General features: G+C 44.1%; 1 protein-coding gene across 2 annotated transcripts in view; it reads right to left on the bottom strand.

The window, feature by feature from the left end:
- The window catches only part of CA10 (carbonic anhydrase 10), a 509,383-nt gene that overhangs the window by 410,008 nt on the left and 79,424 nt on the right, over positions 1-19,951 (bottom strand). For both annotated transcript variants that reach the window (XM_032321598.1, XM_032321597.1), the window contains exon 2: positions 16,607-16,681. In XM_032321598.1, the coding sequence (XP_032177489.1) occupies positions 16,607-16,681 (75 nt within the window). The remainder of the gene's footprint in view (positions 1-16,606; positions 16,682-19,951) is intronic.

Genomic DNA, 19,951 nt, shown 5'->3' with positions numbered 1-19,951 from the left:
AAAAAAAAAAAAAAAGAAATTGATGCCATAAAGGGAGATGTCAGGAAGGGCATGATTTTAGAACATCTATCTTCAGAATTATAATAGATCTGTGGGTTTCGAGCCATTGCTTGTGTAATTGGTTATGACATCAACACAAAACTAATACAGTGACTTTATAGAACACTCACCAAGTGGAGCGTATCAAAGGATGCGGGAGGGTAAGAAGGTTTAGGGGCTGTGAGATCTTCTTCCCTTCAAAGGGAGACTGAGTGGGGTTGGGGTGATCATTCAGTGAATGCCTAAGGGGAGAAGGCCCATGCCCCAGTGTCAACAAGAGCCTGTCCCTTGAAGGCGGAGGAGGAGCTTGGCAAGATGATGGAAAGCAAACACTGAGTGTGAACCAGTGGCGAAGGAGCAAGATCGCCCAGTGCAAGGACAAGGATCTGATTGGGAGAAGTATCAGAAGCCAGAGTGTGAGGCCATACAAGAGATGTCATACAAGAGATGCTTGCAAGAAGCCAGAGGATAGAAGGGCCAAGGAGAGAGGGGCAAGGGGAAAGGCTGGAAGAGCAGTTTGGGGTGGCATCGGGCTGTTGTCCACAGGGAGACTCTCCACGCTGGGCCCCTCCACCCCCCACTTCACTGCTTCTTTCCTATTTCCACAAAGGGGAACAATTCCACCCTCCAGCAAGTTGCCCAACCCAGAAGCCTGGGAGTCTTACACAGAATCCTTCCCTCTCCTTTATACTTGACATTTGTTCTAATTCTGAGAGCCCTGGCTGAGAAATTTGAGTGCTGGTGTGGGGGAGGCGAGCATTGGTTATCACCTGAGCAGAGTCTTCGGGAAAGGCAACAAAAACAATATCTAATCTAAAAAATACTATTTATCACCTCCCAATCGGAAGATTTATTCTAGAACAGTGTCTACTTCATCTCCGAATGGCATCGATTTAGAATGAGCAGTCTTTTCATTTTAAAGATTTTATTTATTGGGGCACCTGGGTGGTTCAGTTGATTAAGTGTCTGCTTTCAGCTCAGGTCATGATCTCGGCGTCCTGGGATTGAGCCCCTGTTTCAGGCTCCCTGCTCAGCAGGGAGTCTGCTTCTCCTTCTCCCTTTGATCCTCCCCCTGCTCATGCTCTCTCTCAAATAAATAGAATCTTGAGGAGGAGGAGTCAAGATGGCAGAGAAGTAGCAGGCTGAGACTGCTTCAGCTAGCCGGAGATCAGCTAGATAGCTTATCTAAAGATTGCAAACACCTGAAAATCCATCGGCAGATCGAAGAGAAGAAGAACAGCAATTCTGGAAACAGAAAAACAACCACTTTCTGAAAGGTAGGACCGGCGGAGAAGTGAATCCAAAGCGACGGGAAGACAGACCCCAGGGGGAGGGGCCGGCTCCCGGCAAGCGGTGGAGCAACGGAGCACAAAATCGGGACTTTTAAAAGTCTGTTCCGCTGAGGGACATCGCTCCAGAGGCTAAACCGGGGCGAAGCCCACGCGGGTTCAGCGTGGCCTCAGGTCCCGCAGGGTCACAGAAGGATCAGGGGTGTCTGAGTGTCGCAGACCTTGCAGGTATTGAAACAGGAAAGCCGGCTACAGAGACAGAGCCGACAGTAAGCTCGCGGCTCGGTGTTACCTTGAACCGGTCGCAGGCTCGGTGAGCTCGGAGCGCGGCCGGAGGTCAGGCAGACGGGAGTAACTGGGCGCTGTTCTCTGAGGGCGCACTGAGGAGTGGGGCCCTGGGCTCTCGGCTCCTCCGGGCCGGAGACCAGGAGGCCGCCATTTGTATTCCCCGTCCTCCGGAACTCTACGGAAAGCGCTCAGGGAACAAAAGCTCCTGAAAGCAAACCCAAGCGGATTACTCACCCCGGCCCCTGCTAAGGGCTGTGTAATTCCGCCTGGGGCAAAGGCACTTGAGAATCACTACAACAGGCCCCTCCCCCAGAAGATCAACAAGAAATCCAGCCGAGACCAAGTTCACCTACCAAGGAGTGCGGTTTCAATACCAAGGAGAGCAGCAGAATTCCAGAGGAGGAGAAAGCCAAGCACGGAACTCATGGCTTTTTCCCTGTGATTTTTTTTTAGTCTTGCAGTTAATTTAATTTTTTTCTTTTTCAGTTTTTGTTTTTTTTTTTCTCGCCTTCGGGTAAATTTTTTTTTTAACTGTTACCTTTTTCTTTTTTAACGATTTTTTACTAGTTTATCTAATATATATATTTTTTCTTTTTTACATTTTTCTTAGGTGTTTTCTTTTTTTTTTTAATTCTTTTCTTTTTTTTTTTTCTTTTTTTCTTTTTTTTTCTTTCTTCCTTTTTGAACCTCTTTTTATCCCCTTTCTCCCCCCTCAAGATTTTGGATCTCTTCTAATTTGGTTAAAGCATTTTTTCCTGGGGTTGTTGCCACCCTTTTAGTATTTTACTTGCCCCTTCATATACTCTTATCTGGACAAAATGACAAGACGGAAAAATTCAACACAAAAAAAGAACAAGAGGCAGTACCGAAGGCTAGGGACCTAATCAATACAGACATTGGTAATATGTCAGATCTAGAGTTCAGAATGACAATTCTCAAGGTTCTAGCCGGGCTCGAAAAAGGCATGGAAGATATTAGAGAAACCCTCTCGAGAGATATAAAAGCCCTTTCTGGAGAAATAAAAGAACTAAAATCTAACCAAGTTGAAATCAAAAAAGCTATTAATGAGGTGCAATCAAAAATGGAGGCTCTCACTGCTAGGATAAATGAGGCAGAAGAAAGAATTAGTGATATAGAAGACCAAATGACAGAGAATAAAGAAGCTGAGCAAAAGAGGGACAAACAGCTACTGGACCACGAGGGGAGAATTCGAGAGATAAGTGACACCATAAGACGAAACAACATTAGAATAATTGGGATTCCAGAAGAAGAAGAAAGAGAGAGGGGAGCAGAAGGTATACTGGAGAGAATTATTGGGGAGAATTTCCCCAATATGGCAAAGGGAACGAGCATCAAAATTCAGGAGGTTCAGAGAACGCCCCTCAAAATCAGTAAGAATAGGCCCACACCCCGTCACCTAATAGTAAAATTTACAAGTCTCAGTGACAAAGAGAAAATCCTGAAAGCAGCCCGGGAAAAGAAGTCTGTAACATACAATGGTAAAAATATTAGATTGGCAGCTGACTTATCCACAGAGACCTGGCAGGCCAGAAAGAGCTGGCATGATATTTTCAGAGCACTAAATGAGAAAAACATGCAGCCAAGAATACTATATCCAGCTAGGCTATCATTGAAAATAGAAGGAGAGATTAAAAGCTTCCAGGACAAACAAAAACTGAAAGAATTTGCAAATACCAAACCAGCTCTACAGGAAATATTGAAAGGGGTCCTCTAAGCAAAGAGAGATCCTACAAGTGGTAGATCAGAAAGGAACAGAGACCATATACAGTAACAGTCACCTTACAGGCAATACAATGGCACTAAATTCATATCTCTCAATAGTTACCCTGAATGTTAATGGGCTAAATGCCCCTGTCAAAAGACACAGGGTATCAGAATGGATAAAAAAACAAAACCCATCTATATGTTGCCTCCAAGAAACTCATTTTAAGCCCGAAGACACCTCCAGATTTAAAGTGAGGGGGTGGAAAAGAATTTACCATGCTAATGGACATCAGAAGAAAGCAGGAGTGGCAATCCGTATATCAGATCAATTAGATTTTAAGCCAAAGACTATAATAAGAGATGAGGAAGGACACTATATCATACTCAAAGGGTCTGTCCAACAAGAAGATTTAACAATTTTAAATATCTATGCCCCCAACGTGGGAGCAGCCAACTATATAAACCAATTAATAACAAAATCAAAGAAACACATCAACAATAATACAATAATAGTAGGGGACTTTAACACTCCCCTCACTGAAATGGACAGATCATCCAAGCAAAAGGTCAGCAAGGAAATAAAGGCCTTAAACGACACACTGGACCAGATGGACATCACAGATATATTCAGAATATTTCATCCCAAAGCAACAGAATACACATTCTTCTCTAGTGCACATGGAACATTCTCCAGAATAGATCACATCCTCGGTCCTAAATCAGGACTTAACCGGTATCAAAAGATTGGGATCATTCCCTGCATATTTTCAGACCACAATGCTCTAAAGCTAGAACTCAACCACAAAAGGAAGTTTGGAAAGAACCCAAATACATGGAGACTAAACAGCATCCTTCTAAAGAATGAATGGGTCAACCGGGAAATTAAAGAAGAATTGAAAAAAAATCATGGAAACAAATGATAATGAAAATACAACGGTTCAAAATCTGGGGGATACAACAAAGGCAGTCCTGAGAGGAAAATATATAGCGGTACAAGCCTTTCTCAAGAAACAAGAAAGTTCTCAGGTACACAACCTAACCCTACACCTAAAGGAGCTGGAGAAAGAACAAGAAAGAAACCCTAAGCCCAGCAGGAGAAGAGAAATCATAAAGATCAGAGCAGAAATCAATGAAATAGAAACCAAAAAAACAATAGAACAAATCAACGAAACTAGGAGCTGGTTCTTTGAAAGAATTAATAAAATTGATAAACCCCTGGCCCGACTTATCAAAAAGAAAAGAGAAAGGACCCAAATAAATAAAATCATGAATGAAAGAGGAGAGATCACAACTAACACCAAAGAAATACAAACTATTATAAGAACATACTATGAGCAACTCTACGCCAATAAATTTGACAATCTGGAAGAAATGGATGCATTCCTAGAAACATATAAACTACCACAACTGAACCAGGAAGAAATAGAAAGCCTGAACAGACCCATAACCAGTAAGGAGATTGAAACAGTCATTAAAAATCTCCAAACAAACAAAAGCCCAGGGCCAGACGGCTTCCCGGGGGAATTCTACCAAACATTTAAAGAAGAACTAATTCCTATTCTCCTGAAACTGTTCCAAAAAATAGAAATGGAAGGAAAACTTCCAAACTCATTTTATGAGGCCAGCATCACCTTGATCCTGAAACCAGACAAGGATCCCACCAAAAAAGAGAGCTATAGACCGATATCCTTGATGAACACAGATGCGAAAATACTCAACAAAATACTAGCCAATAGGATTCAACAGTACATTAAAAAGATTATTCACCACGACCAAGTGGGATTTATTCCAGGGCTGCAAGGTTGGTTCAACATCCGCAAATCAGTCAATGTGATACAACACATCAATCAAAGAAAGAACAAGAACCATATGATACTCTCAATAGATGCTGAAAAAGCATTTGACAAAGTACAGCATCCCTTCCTGATCAAAACTCTTCAAAGTGTAGGGATAGAGGGCACATACCTCAATATCATCAAAGCCATCTATGAAAAACCCACCGCAAATATCATTCTCAATGGAGAAAACCTGAAAGCTTTTCCGCTAAGGTCAGGAACACGGCAGGGATGTCCATTATCACCACTGCTATTCAACATAGTACTGGAGGTCCTAGCCTCAGCAATCAGACAACAAAAGGAAATTAAAGGCATCCAAATCGGCAAAGAAGAAGTCAAATTATCACTCTTCGCAGATGATATGATACTATATGTGGAGAACCCAAAAGACTCCACTCCAAAACTGCTAGAACTTATACAGGAATTCAGTAAAGTGTCAGGATATAAAATCAATGCACAGAAATCAGTTGCATTTCTCTACACCAACAGCAAGACAGAAGAAAGAGAAATTAAGGAGTCAATCCCGTTTACAATTGCACCCAAAACCATAAGATACCTAGGAATAAACCTAACCAAAGAGACACAGAATCTATACTCAGAAAACTATAAAGTACTCATGAAAGAAATTGAGGAAGACACAAAGAAATGGAAAAATGTTCCATGCTCCTGGATTGGAAGAATAAATATTGTGAAAATGTCTATGCTACCTAAAGCAATCTACACATTTAATGCAATTCCTATCAAAGTACCATCCATCTTTTTCAAAGAAATGGAACAAATAATTCTAAAATTTATATGGAACCAGAAAAGACCTCGAATAGCCAAAGGGATATTGAAAAAGAAAGCCAACGTTGGTGGCATCACAATTCCGGACTTCAAGCTCTATTACAAAGCTGTCGTCATCAAAACAGCATGGTACTGGCACAAAAACAGACACATAGATCAATGGAACAGAATAGAGAGCCCAGAAATAGACCCTCAACTCTATGGTCAACTAATCTTCGACAAAGCAGGAAAGAATGTCCAATGGAAAAAAGACAGCCTCTTCAATAAATGGTGCTGGGAAAATTGGACAGACACATGCAGAAAAATGAAATTGGACCATTTCCTTACACCACACACAAAAATAGACTCAAAATGGATGAGGGACCTCAATGTGCGAAAGGAATCCATCAAAATCCTTGAGGAGAACACAGGCAGCAACCTCTTCGACCTCAGCCGCAGCAATATCTTCCTAGGAACAACACCAAAGGCAAGGAAAGCAAGGGCAAAAATGAACTATTGGGATTTCATCAAGATCAAAAGCTTTTGTACAGCAAAGGAAACAGTTAACAAAATCAAAAGACAACTGACAGAATGGGAGAAGATATTTGCAAACAACATATCAGATAAAGGACTAGTGTCCAGAATCTATAAAGAACTTAGCAAACTCAACACCCAAAGAACAAATAACCCAATCAAGAAATGGGCAGAGGACATGAACAGACATTTCTGCAAAGAAGACATCCAGATGGCCAACAGACACATGAAAAAGTGCTCCATATCACTCGGCATCAGGGAAATACAAATCAAAACCACAATGAGATATCACCTCACACCAGTCAGAATGGCTAAAATCATCAAGTCAGGAAATGACAGATGCTGGCGAGGATGCGGAGAAAGGGGAACCCTCCTACACTGTTGGTGGGAATGCAAGCTGGTGCAGCCACTCTGGAAAACAGCATGGAGGTTCCTCAAAATGTTGAAAATAGAACTGCCCTATGACCCAGCAATTGCACTATTGGGTATTTACCCTAAGGATACAAACGTAGTGATCCAAAGGGGCACATGTACCCGAATGTTTATAGCAGCAATGTCCACAATAGCCAAACTATGGAAAGAACCTAGATGTCCATCAACAGATGAATGGATCAAGAAGATGTGGTATATATACACAATGGAATACTATGCAGCCATCAAAAGAAATGAAATCTTGCCATTTGCGACAACATGGATGGAACTAGAGCGTATCATGCTTAGCGAAATAAGTCAAGCAGAGAAAGACAACTATCATATGATCTCCCTGATATGAGGAAGTGGTGATGCAACATGGGGGCTTAAGTGGGTAGGAGAAGAATAAATGAAACAAGATGGGATTGGGAGGGAGACAAACCATAAGTGACTCTTAATCTCACAAAACAAACTGAGGGTTGCTGGGGGGAGGGGGTTTGGGAGAAGGGGGGTGGGATTATGGACATTGGGGAGGGTATGTGCTTTGGTGAGTGCTGTGAAGTGTGTAAACCTGGTGATTCACAGACCTGTACCCCTGGGGATAAAAATATATGTCTATAAAAAATAAAAAATTAATTAATTAAAAAAAAAAGAAAAAAAATAAATAAATAGAATCTTTTTCTTAAAGTGTTATTTATTTATTTATTTTGCAGGGAAGAGGGGCTAAGGGAGAGAGAATCCCAAGTAGGTTCCCCGCTGTGTGCAAAGCTCTATGCAGGGCTTGATCCCAGGACCCTGAGATCAAGACCTGAGCCGAAACCAAGAGTTTGGACACTTAACTGACTGAGCCACCCAGGCATCCCCATTTTAGTCCCCTTTTACCATTTCCTATATATGAATGAATGAGGTGCACAGCTTAGTACACAAGAGAACACCCACACTATTTACCACACAGAGGAATGAAGGCCAGTGGTATCCCACATTCCAAGATGGTCTCCAACATTCTCACCTTCTGGCATACACACCCTCCCTGATTATGAATCAGATTTGTGTGTAGGATAGAATTTCACTCCTGTAATTAGGTCACATGGTATGTGAGAGATGAAGGGATTTTGCAGATCTGAATGAGGTTGTCTGTCAGCGGACTTGGAGTTCATCACGGGGAGATTATCCTGGATAGGCCTAACTTTTAAAAGAGAGTCCAAAAGCTCCCGGAAGAGAAGGGAAAGATTCAAAGGGAGACACTTTCCTCTTGGCCTTGAAATAGTCAGTCATGTTGTGAACTTGAAGAAGGGACAGCCTATAGGAGCTGAGGGCCTCAGTCCTATAACTGCGAAGAACTGAATTCTGTCCAGGAGCTATGTGAGGTTGGCCCTGGAGGAGAGGCAAAGAGACGGACCCCTTTTGCAGGCTTACAAGACCCTGAGAAGAGGACCCAGCTAAGCCGTACCCGAACTCCCGACCCAAAGAAACTGTAAGACAGGAAAGGTGTGTCTACTGAAGGGCCCTAGTTGTATGGTAATTTGTTACAAAACAATAGAAAACAAATATTGGGGGCACCTGGGTGGCTCAGTTGGTTAAGTGACTGCCTTCAGCTCAGGTCAGGATCCCAGGGTCCTGGGATCGAGTCCCACATCAGGCTCCCTGCTCCTTGGAGAGTCTGCTTCTTCCTCTGACTTTCTCCTCTCTCATGCTCTCTCTCTCACTGTCTCTCTCTCAAATAAATAAATAAAATCTTTTTTAAAAAAAAGAAAAGAAAAGAAATATTGGCACCATCTACTAGAGGGAAGAATGCAGGGAATGCATGACCCCAGGCAGGTCTTCCTACATCACCCCCCACCCCCACCATCTGCCTGCTTCCCTGCCCAGGAGGACTTCAGGGAGAAAAGAGAGCTCGCATTCCTTACCAATGTCTAAGAGGAGCTTGTCTTAAGTAGGGAAAATTTTAGACAACGCAGGTAATTAGGTATCGGTGCTAAACCACAGGTGGCTGCCCATAGTCAGAATTACTGCATCTTCTAACAATCTTGAGGTTTTAAACCTGCATCTTCTAACAATCTCGAGGTTTTAAACCTACCCAGCAAGGCAGGCGTGGGAATTTGGGAGCTGGGAGAAGTGACTGTCCCACATAGACCACTTCTGGATTTTGAAGAATGTACCAGAGCAAGGTGCAGTGGGCCAAAGTAGCCTCCTGAGCCCCGCCTGATCAGAAACGAAGCTTTGAGATTCTCTATTGATCATTCAGACAGTTAGAAACTCACTCTCATGATCCCTGGGTGCCTCTCCAGATCTCGGAGGAAGAGTGAATTCCTTTTGGCTTCTTACTGTCCTCCTGTTGTTCCTGGGATCCTCACATAGAGGACTTGGAATTGTGGCCCAAGTACATGGAGGCTCCCGACTGCCTCCAGTCTCAAACCACTCTACTTCTGATACTTTACGTTCTGGCCGCAGTGAAGTTTATTCCATTTCTTACGCTGTCATGCCCATGCATGCCTCTGAGCCTTTACGCAGGTGCACTCCTCTGCTGGGAACACACTTCGAAGCCTACTGTACACACTGTTGCTCCCAAAACCCTTCTATATTCCTAAGTGATGAGAGGCCCGGGAGCACCTCTTGTTGTAATGAGGCAACTCAAAGGGGGCTCCGGAATGGCCTCTAGATGGGAGCTGGTCGACAGAAAGACCGAGCCATGGATAGAAGCTTGGAAATTTCAGCTCCCCTCATTCCCCCCAACTTCCCCAGAATGAGAATGGGGGGCTACAAAGAGAGTGAGTAACTGATCACACCCATGTGAGGAAGTCCCCTATAAAGATTCTAATAGAGGGGGAGTCTGGAAAGCTTCCTCATTGGTGAACCCACACTCATGTACCAGGAGGATGGTACAGCCCAGCTCCATGGGGACAGGAGCTCCCCACCCCATGTATTTCTTCATCTGGCTGTTCATCTGGATCCTTTATCATATTCTTTAGTAAACTGGTAAACTTAAGTATTTCCCTGAGTTCTGAGAACCACGCTAGCAAATTAATCAAACCAGAAGAAGAGGGTATGGGAACCTCTGATTTGTAGCCAAGTCAGGTCGAAGTCATGGGTAACCTGGGGACCTACTGGGTGTGATTAGCATCTGAAATGAGGGGGAGGGTGGCTGTCTCGTGGGACTGAACCCTTAACCTGTGGGATTGGACGCGCCCTCCAGGTAGAAAGTGTTAGAATTCAGTTGAATTGAAAGACACTCAGATGGTGTCGTGGAGAATTACCCGCTGTGTGAGCAGAGCTCACCCATTTGGGGACCAGAAGTGTCAGAAGTGAAACTTACTGTGGGAGGAGCAAAGGAGACACAGGTAGGACATGAGAGGTTTTTCCTCCCTACTTGGAGCCCTACTTCCGGTGGTGGTGCTGGGTTTCTTTTGATGCTGATGCTTGTGATGATTCACACCTGGCTTCAGGGAGCAACAATTCCTCTGTTCTGATCCAAGCTGATATAGCAAATGTGGAGCCACTGCTGTATGCAAGGTTCGTGCTATGTCCTGGAGGGGTAGGGGTAAAGGGAGACAAGGCTCTGGCCCCTTGAGGCTAGACCCTCCTCAGAGTCCCTGCTGCTCCTGTCTTAGCTCACATCTCCCTCATCCTGAATCTTGCATTAGCCTTCATCCCTCCCTTGGCACTCCAGTGCATCAAGGGTAAAATCTAAACTGGCGGCTGGTATGGCCTTTGATGCCGGAACTCCTACTGCCCTCCTCAGCCCTAAGTCCCCCGAGTTCTCCTTGTACAGTGAGCCTCTCTCTTCCCGGGCTCCAGGCCTTTGCCCATCTCCCTCCCCTTTCTGAAGCATCATTTCTTCCCTTTCTGCCGTAGCACAATCACACATGGTACCCTTGGGGACCCAGCTGAGGCATTGCATTGGCGGGGAAGCCCTCCATGCTCTCTCTGTAAGCAAGAGGCTTTCATTAAAGTTAAACTGTCCCTGCTCCCCTTTCCCCAGGGGATTCACTTAAAACATGTCCTGGAAACCAGCTCCAGGTAACAAAGCCCAGGTACAAGGGTGGGTGAGGCCAGCTGGAGACATCTGATCAGCTGGGGGCGCATACTGTCTCCCTGGTTACCAAGGAGTATGGGCCCCGCCCTTTGGGAGCCTTTTGGGTGCCAATCCCAATCAAGGTGTAATAGGCTGGGTCAAATGTCTACTAGGGTAAATTGTAACTCAACTGGTCACCTAGCATTACTGTGGAGTTTCCTGTGTGTGTTACAATCTCATTGGTCACCTGTGCGTAGTCAGGCCCGACCGCATGGCCTTTGCCCTTAAAAGCTAGTCTGTAAAACAGAGAAAGTTTGCCCTCTCTTGTAGGAGGTGCAGCCCCAAACATTTGGTTAGACTCTTGATGCCTGGCGTGAAATAAAGCTTTGCTTGACCTTCGCTTTATATCAGTCTCGCTCCTTTAATCACGGACCCATTATTGGGGCATAACGTCTCAAAGTGGGCAACCCCAGAAATCCTCCATGGGAATCCTGGCCACACTGTCATGTCATGTCATGGATAGTTACCTATCTCTGGCTCTCTCACGATCCTCAGCATCTTGGGACCACAGTGGAATGTCCCTTGTGTCTTTTTTAAAATATTTATTTATATATTTTAAAGAGAGTGCACCCACACACATGCAGGGGGAGGAGCAGAGGGCGAGGGAGAGAGAAATTTTAGCAGTCTCCACACGGAGCATGGAGCCTGATGCGGGGCTCGATCTCATGACACTGAGACCAAGACCTAAACTGAAACTAAGAGTTAGCAGCTTAACCAACGGTGTCATCCGGGTGCCCCCTTTGTGTCATTACCCACCAAGGACGAAGCAGAAGGGAAGCATCGGGAGAGAGCCTGCTGGATGAGTGAGTTTAAGAGGTCAGATTCAGCACCCGGAGAGCAAGCCTGAGGACGTGATGACGGAAGAGAGATTCTCCACCTGCTCTAGGGTTTCATAAAGTTCTAAAAACATATACCCCAAGTGTCATGATTTAAAGCTTTCAAACAGAAGCAAGTCCCTCGACTCTGATGTCCTGGTCTAAAAAGAGAGAAAGTCCCCATTCCAAACACAGCCAGCCACGTGAAGCAGGTGTTGGGGCTGAGAGGCCCCCTTTTACTTTGAGCGACTGTCTCTCCCACAAGACAGAAAGAAGTCAGAGGCCATCTCTTTTTTAAAACCCCAGCTCCTAGTATAGTGCCTCCTCTGTAGAGAATGACGATTCCCCTACAGTTTTGGATAAATGGAATGTGAAAAGACGGTATTTGGCACAAATTTTTCCAAAATGTGTTAAATGTGTATATTTATGCTAAATGATAAATGTGTTATCTACATGTGTGAAAGAGAGATATACTTTAAATGTCACTAAACAAACCCTATGCCGAATCCTTCAATAACATGATGAACCCAGCTTTGGGGTTTGGTCTTTAGGTTTGTTTTTTGCAGTTTTTGTGTGTTTTTTGTTTTTGCTTTTGTTTTTGTTTCCCCCCCTCACTATCTTAGTATGGTTGTCTGCCATCTCTTACCTGAATGATTTAAAAAAGAAAAAGAAAGAAAAAAAAGCTCCTTATGAATCCTTGTGCCTCTGATATTCTTTTTGTAATATTTTATATATTTATTTGACAAAGAGAGAGAGCAGCAGAGGGAGAAGCAGATTCCCTGCTGAGCAGGGACGTTGATGCAGGGCTCCAGCCCAGGATTCTGGGATCATGACCTGAGCCAAAGACAGATGTCTAACAGACTGAGCCACCCAGGCACCTCTCTAATACTCTTATCAAAAGGCACTACATCAGGGCACCTGGGTGGCTCAGTGGGTTAAAGCCTCTGCCTTCAGTTCAGGTCATGATCCCAGGGTCCTGGGATCAAGCCCCACATCGGGCTCTCTGCTCAGCAGGGAGCCTGCTTCCCCCTATCTCTCTCTGCCTGCCTCTCTGCCTACTTGTGATCTCTGCTTGTCAAGTAAATAAATAAAGTCTTAAAAAAAAAAAGTCACTACATCTCCATTACTATAGCCAGAGCTGACTTTTTATTTTTTTATTTCTTTTTAAGATTTTATTTATTTGACAGAGATCACAAGTAGACAGAGTGGTAGGCAGAGAGAGAGGAGAGAGGGGGAAGCAGGCTCCCCGCTGAGCAGAGAGCCTGATGCGGGGCTTGATCCCAGGACCCCGAGATCATGACCCAAGCTGAAGACAGAGGCTTAACCCACTGAGCCACCCAGGTGCTCCCAGAGCTGACTTTTTAAAATAAGCATTTGATTATGTCTCTCCAGAGCTTAGCGAGGTCTTATAATTCCTCCATTCTCAAAGGGAAAGTAAGTTCTTGAACACAAAACACAAAGACTCTCCTGGCCTGGCCTCTGCGGACATGCTGGCCTCCTCATGCATGACCCCATGGTGCGCCCTGCTCTGTAGACACTCTCCACACCCACCGTGCATTTGCACCCCACTCCACCAGTGCTGCCCCTTCCGATACTGTCCACCTTCTCCTCCTTCTCCACTGAGAACCCTGAATCTGGGAGAATGCTTTGTTTGGGCTGCAAGGAACAGAAAGCCTAACTCAAAAAACCTCCAACAGTAGGAGCTCAGTTGTCTCACTTAAGAAAATGAGGCCATTCCATGGTTAATTTAATGCTAAGGAAGCCGCACAAGAACTACATTCATTCCAAGTTTCATCTTCCTCTTTAGATGGTAGGCTCACCCTTGAATCGGAACCGTGAATCAGTCACCTCTTGATATCAGCAGCCCCAAGCATGGTGCTTCCCAAGGGGTGGGGGAGGGGAGGCGACTCTACAGGTGCTTTGAACTGAACAAAGAGGGTTATTCTGCTACTAAATCAACCTTGTGCTTGCCATGGCTAGAGAAATCCTCTATTTCTAGGCACCACGAGTTTTGTGAAATCACAGATTCACAAATGTTATGCCAACTTTTTCCTAGATACTCTTGCAAAGAACTTATGAGGCAATAAAACTTGCTCAAATAATCTGGTCATACAAAGTCCTCTTCTTTGTCACACATCCATCACATGAAGAAAGTCCCGGTGGCAAAGCAAAGAGCACTCTTGACCTTATAATCCGCAATGAGAATAAGAGATAAAGGGTCCACGGTTCGCCCTGAGCACGAACTCAGATAAAGGAGGTCATTTGGAATGTGTCAGAGGCTAGAGCCTCAGGTCCAATTACTTAATTCAAAAATTCTCATGACTCTTCTCTCTTTTTTTTTTAAGATTTTTTATTTATTTATTTGACAGAGAGAAAGATCACAAGTAGGCAGAGAGGCGGCAGAGAGAGAGGGGGAAGCAGGCTCCCTGCTGAGCAGAGAGCCCGATGAGGGGCTCGATCTCAGGACCCTGAGATCATGACCTGAGCTGAAAGCAGAGGCTTAACCCACTGAGCCACCCAGGCGCCCCTCATGACTCCTCTCTTAACAGAGTGGAGTACCCCAAAGCTTAAGAAGTGAAACCATCAGATACCAGGCTTCTTTCCAAGGAGGCCAAAGGGCCTTTGGGACCATTAAAGGCAGAGGATGATAAAGTCACTTCTCAGTTGGCCACTGCCTAGAAACCAACTGATCTCACCAACCCAAGGAACAATTACTACGCACCTTCCATGTTCTGCGCATCATGAGAGACCCACACTTACATTATTAGGTTTCCAGTTAACAGCTCTCTGCCTTTGCCCAAGCAGAAAAGTAGAAAACACCCAATGGTACAGCTATTCATAAAATAATAAAAGTAATACTCAGAACGACGGACTTGTACTCACACCATGGGTCAGACATGACCATAAGCACCTTATCTTGCGTTATATAATTTAATCCTCACAAAACCTCAAAAGGCTGACTGGGTCCTTATCTCCATTTTAAAAGACGAATAACTGAGAGGTGGTAGGCAATTTGCAGACAGAACTACCAGGAGGAAGCCATAGGACCCCCACTCAGTGCCCGGTGTGTCCAACGCGAGAGTCCACACTGCCCGTTTTATACATACTATCTCCCATGAAGCTGGGAATGAGGGAAAGTTCAGATTTTTTAAAATCAACACATAAAAGGAAAAACAAAACTTTTCCTGCGGCTGTCTCAGAAGCTACAACCAAATCAAAAGTGGGCTTTGGACACGTGTAGAGAAGGGATGTGCCAACGGAGGGGAAAATATCAAAAATAAAATGTGGGGCAGGAAAGCAACACTTTGCAGGGTTTATTCAGTATTATCCACGAGCACTTCAGTCACTACAGAGGATCATCTTAGTTTGGAAAACTCATGATAACCTGGAGGGAATGCGCTCTGTGTTTCTAATTCCATAACTGCAAAGCATATATGTGTGAATGCGGTTTCTGGGACATCTTGAACATGAGAAGCGGATTCCTCAGAAAAACAATGAGCATGCCATCCACTGGCAAGGGATGTCCCCAGCTGTTAAGGATAAAATGCCATGTATCTAGATCAGGCCACATGAATATAGCTTGTGACAATCAAGTTGTTACAAGGTTATTATTAGAAACCTGATCATTTCTGGGTGAACTAATCAAGACCAGTATCTATGCCCCGTAGGCCAAGGAATAAATGTACCAGAGTAAATTTGTACAGCTAATAATCTTAATTTATGAGGCCAGTCAGCTGGCTTTTTTGTGGGTTGCCCACCACACCTTCACCAAGATGCTCTCCTCCTATCAGAAAGCCCAAAGAGCATGGGTTATCGTCCTACAGTTCAGCTGAGAAAGTGATGCTCAGAGGGATTTAGTAACTTGCTGTGCTCTGCACAGCTGACATTAGGAACTCCACAGAAGAACCAGAACATAACAGCAGCCAAGGCTGAACCAGGCTGAGCTGGGTTAAGCTGGGAACGTGGCTCTTCCCACCTGCCACCAAATACAAGGATCTCCACCAACTCGGGAAGCTCTCCGTGCTTAGCCCCTAAGTGAGGACTCCATACTGACTCCTCCCATGTGCTGCATTTCTTCCCATCCCACATCTAGGCAGTTAAAAATACTTTGAAATATCTCACCCGCCTTTCCATCCATCCTTCTTCTTAACATTCTTGTTTTTTTTTTTCTCCTGCCTCTCTCCCCCACTAAAGTCTGATACAGCAGAAGGGGGAGGGCTGTGATTAAGGTCAGAGTGGTGGGGGGGCCACAAGGACCCTCCAGGCTTCCTTCGACCCTAAAGCCATTGTATGTTTCTGGCTCTAATTTGCCTTCAGTTTTCTCCCCCACCCCCATGGTGACAGCACTCATTCCAGCCGTTATTTTTAGCCCATGCTTGGCCCAATCTGCTAAGTTCTGACCACAGATGCTACTCAAGTGACATCAGTGACAGCATGCATCCCAGCAAGCCTCACTGTCATGGTCAGCCTTTCCAGACTTCCTGTTTCATTAATGTTAAAAAAAAAAAAATGGCTCTTTCTTACTTAATGAAATTCAAACAGAGCTTCAACCCTTAGTTCTCCACAGCCCTCCTGCTGGCAGAGCCCCCTGTAGAGGGAAAGGCCTTGGGATGTAGGCTCCCATGGAGCAAGGGGGTCTTGATGAAATTGCCACTCTAGAACAAACTGGCCCTTGATGGAAAAGCCTTATACCCGCCATGTACAAGAGACACAGCTTTTCCTTGCAATGCCTTCCTTGTCCTGCAGCAAAGGCAAACCTCTGGAAATAATATTATATTTCATTCAAATTCCTTCCTTAAAAAAATAAAAGAATATGAATAAATGTGTATTTACCTGGAACAAAGCTTCCCTGGACCACCTCCTTGTACGCCCACCAGCCTTCATGGATTTTTGGTGAATTCTGTTGAGCTGTATAGGGAAAAAAAGGGGGAGAGACACTGAGAGGCTAGCCAAGGATCCCTGTGTCCTGGCTGTGGAAGAAGAGTGAATATACATACAATAATCTTCTTCTACCCACAAGTTATCCTACAAAATGCAGCAGCCACCCTCCCTCTCCTTTTTTTTTTTTTTTCAAATAGATTATTAACCTGTAAATATCTTGTCTTTGCATTTTTATCAAAAAGTACTCAGGAGATTTCTATTGAAGGGAAATAGACAGTAATTATGTATTTAAGTCTATTTCAATTCCCCTGTCACTTGTCTCTACCTCCGACTCATCTCTTTTCTACACCTACCCAAGCCCATGAGCGCACACACACACGTGTACACATACACGCGCACACACACACCCTCCACTGGGATCAAGGAGAGGAGGCTTGTCCCCCGACAAGCCAGACAAGGGGTGCAGAAACCCTTTAGGAATGGAGAGGCGGTAGGGCATTTGCTAAAAGGGCGAGGCTAGAAGAGGGAAGAGCTTTCCTCGGGCTCCTGGAAAATGCAAACGGGAATATGAATCATCATGGTGAGAGTTCTTGCCATCACAGGGAGAAAAAGGGGAAAGCCCAAGAAATTGGAACATACATAGCACAGGGATCTGTGAGCTCCTGCATTTGGGACCTCAGGATGATCTCTGTCCTTGATGACAGCTGGTGGGCGATCAGGGTGATTCTATTACATGTGGGTATCTGCCCCACAGTGCTGGAGGCAGATACATTTGTGTGGACACTTCCACTACTGAACCGCATCCACATGTCACCTATCAGTCTCACTGGAAGAAAACAAGGTAACTTCCACCATATTTGTGATTCAGCAGGGATATAGCTAATGTTAAACCTTGCTTTGCATTGCATTTCTTTAAATCTTGTTTTTGGTTTTTTTTTTTTTTTTTTTCAGTCTCCTTCAGATGCATCATTCTCAGTGAGAGAACATGGTCCAAAACAATGCATTTGAAAGCACAGCTTTGCATAGAGAGAGGATTTACCAAATTTCTTTAGCTTCCATGAGTTTCCATCGCTTAGCTCCAAGAGTCTCCCATGGTAGAGGGAAGATATTTTTCTGCCTGGGACATTAAGGCCACTGAGGCTAGCAGTTTTGTGATGAAGAACGGTTTATGACACAGGATGAGTGAAAGAAACCCACTTCTTCTGGAGAGGGCAGTGGGGTTTGAGGTATTCAGACACAAAGAGAAGAGGGAAAAAGACCCTACTCAAGGTTCTGGAAAGGTATCCTGCTCCAAGTTGCCCAGGGCAAGTCTAGGGCTTGGGATGCATCAAAGGACAATGGGTTACCCAGGATCCTATTTCCATGTGGAATGGATAGAACTCCCACAGCCCTTGAGGACAATCCTAAAGGCAGCTGAGTGGAAGGCCAGTGATCTGTTCTGGGGCAGCAGGCAAAGGGAGAAGTGGGCTCAAAGCAGAGGCTGGAGAGATTCCAAGTATTTGTGGCACTAGGGAAAGACAAGGAGATTTGAAATCAGCTAAGAATTCTTTATACTAGACTGACTTAAGAAACCAGATCAAAAGTTATATGGTTGGAAAGTTTACCAAGTAGGCGGACAGTGGACATTTCTCTGGTTCAGAGCAATTCTGATGCTTCCTCTGAGCCTTAATATTGCATAATCCACCCCCCTTCCTTCCCAGATCACCGGATGATCTCTCATAGGAGAAAGAGGGGAATGCCAAAGGTTTAGAAATCTGTGAGATCAGATTCACCTAATGGACTCACACCCAGTGGCCCATTAAAAAAAAAAAAAAAATTATTTATTTATTTTAGACAGAGAGAGAGAGAGAGAGAAAGAGGGGGAAGAGGCAGAGGGGGAGAGAGAATGTCAAGCCAACTCTGTGCTTAGCATTGAGCCTGATGTGGGGCTCAATCTTGGGACCGTGAAATCATGATGTGAGCTCAAACCAAGAGTTGGGCGCTTAACTGAATGAACCAGCAGGCACCCCTACAGTGACCCATTTTTGAAACAAATATTTTGTAATGCCACCTTGATAATTAAATAAAACCCATAGGCAGTAGACCCTACAAAACAAACAAACAAACAAAAACCACTCTGATATTTCACTAAACTTTAGCCTAACTCTGCTGGAAATGAAGCGTGTCCCAAGTCTGGAAGAGATATACTTATCTGAAAGCCCAAAAGTATTGAACTACAGATACCACCTAACAGCTTTGCATTAGAGATAAGCCAGTATTGTTTTTCCTTATCAAAGATGGAAATTTCTGAGTTTTATCAAAACTCACCAAATTTTTTCCAATCAGGATTGTTGACTTTCTTGAACAATTTAAACCATAAATGTGACCGTCTTTCTTTATTCTCAGAGGTAGTTGTTGGGAAAGCCACACTCACTTTTTTTTTCTAATTTTATCTTGCTTAAATTCAATTAATTAACATATAGGTACTATTAGTTTCAGAGGTAGAGTTCAGTGATTCATCAGTCTTTTATAATACCCAGTGCTTCTTATATAACGTTCCATCTTTATTGCCCATCACCCACTCACCCCATCCACACTACCCCCCAAGCAATCCTGTTTGTTTCCTATCATTAAAGTCTCCTATGGTTTGTCTTTCTCAATGATTTTGTGTTATTTTATTTTTCCCTCCCTTCCCCTATGATCATCTGTTTTGTTCCTTAAATTCCACAGATAAGTGAGATCATATGATAAGTGGCTTCTCTGATTGATTTATTTCATTTAGCATAATACCTTCTAGTTCCATCCATGTCATTATAAATGGTAAGGTCTCTTTTTTGATGGCTGAGTATTATTCCATTGTATAAACATACCACATCTTCTTTATCCATTGATCTGTCGATGGACATCTAGGCTCCTTCCATAGTTTGGCTATTGTGGATATTGCTCCTATAAACATTGGGGTGCAGGTGCCCCTTCAGATTACTATGTTTGTATCCTTTGGTTAAATACCCAGTAGTGCAATTCCTGGGATATAGGATAGCTCTATTTTTAAATTTTTGAGGACCCTCCATACTGTTTTCCAGAGTGGATGCACCACATTGCATTCCCACCAGCAATGTAAGAGGGTGCCCCTTTCTCTACATCCTCACCAATATTTGTTGTTCTCTGACTTATTAATTTTAGACCTGACTGGTGTGAGGTGGCATCTCATTGCACAAAAAACTTTAAAATACTTAGGAATAAACCCAACCAAAGAGGTAAAGGATCTGTACTCTGGAAACTATAGAACACTTATGAAAGAAATTGAGGAAGACACAA

Source organism: Mustela erminea, chromosome 18 (assembly GCF_009829155.1).
Source record: "Mustela erminea isolate mMusErm1 chromosome 18, mMusErm1.Pri, whole genome shotgun sequence".
NCBI lineage: Eukaryota > Metazoa > Chordata > Mammalia > Carnivora > Mustelidae > Mustela > Mustela erminea.
The sequence above is the reverse complement of the archived record's forward strand: the minus strand, read 5'-3'. Positions and strand labels throughout refer to the sequence as shown.